The following is a 664-nucleotide window of genomic DNA, read 5'->3' on the forward strand; positions in this document are numbered from 1 at the left end:
GTGCTCCTGGTGGCCGGCTGGGGCGAGTGCGGGACTGTTGTGCAAAGTGTAAGTTCCCATCCAGGCTCTGGATGTGCCCTAGGGTGCAAGGCTTTGCTGCAGGCCACATGGGCCTCTGCACAGGGAAGGTTCACGTCTGGCCAGGGACCAGGCAGAACCCTGCATCCAGGTATCTGATTCTGAGCAGGGGAAGCCAGCTGAGCGGCTGGGCTAGGCTGCGTCCCCAGCCAGGGACCAGGCTGCATTTGGAAATCTGAAGTGGGCTGTGAGTCCCACCCTGCAGGGCCTCTGGTGTAGAGTGACTGCAGGGGCTGCAGAGTTAGGGCTTTAAACACTCTCCCTGCACTTGGGGGGAAAAGCTGAGGGCAGGAAAAGAGAGGCAGGGAGTGTGTGTGAATATGAGTGTACATGGGTGTAAATGTGTATTCATGTGTCTGAAAATGTCTGTGTGGATGTGGGGTTGTGTGTGACGTGCTGGTAAGGGTATGAGTGTGTGCGTGCGTGCGAATGTGTGTGCAATGTCGCAATTTATGTATGTGAATGTGAGTGTGCATGAGAATGAGCGTGTTGGTTAGTGTGTAGATGTGTGTGCACATGTCTGAATGTATGTGAACATGAGTGTGCTGGTTAATTTATGAGTGTGTGTACCTGTGTATTGATATGT

At 53.3% G+C, this 664-nt stretch overlaps 1 protein-coding gene across 1 annotated transcript in view; it reads left to right on the plus strand.

Moving 5' to 3' along the window:
• Positions 1 to 664, plus strand: part of UMODL1 (uromodulin like 1) — a 65329-nt gene that overhangs the window by 50020 nt on the left and 14645 nt on the right. The window contains exon 18 of the mRNA XM_023518084.1: positions 1 to 48. This exon is cut by the window's left edge and continues 67 nt beyond it. Coding sequence (XP_023373852.1) covers positions 1 to 48 — 48 coding nt within the window. The remainder of the gene's footprint in view (positions 49 to 664) is intronic.

This window comes from Otolemur garnettii, unplaced genomic scaffold, assembly GCF_000181295.1.
Source record: "Otolemur garnettii isolate 467f Iridium unplaced genomic scaffold, OtoGar3 scaffold00128, whole genome shotgun sequence".
NCBI lineage: Eukaryota > Metazoa > Chordata > Mammalia > Primates > Galagidae > Otolemur > Otolemur garnettii.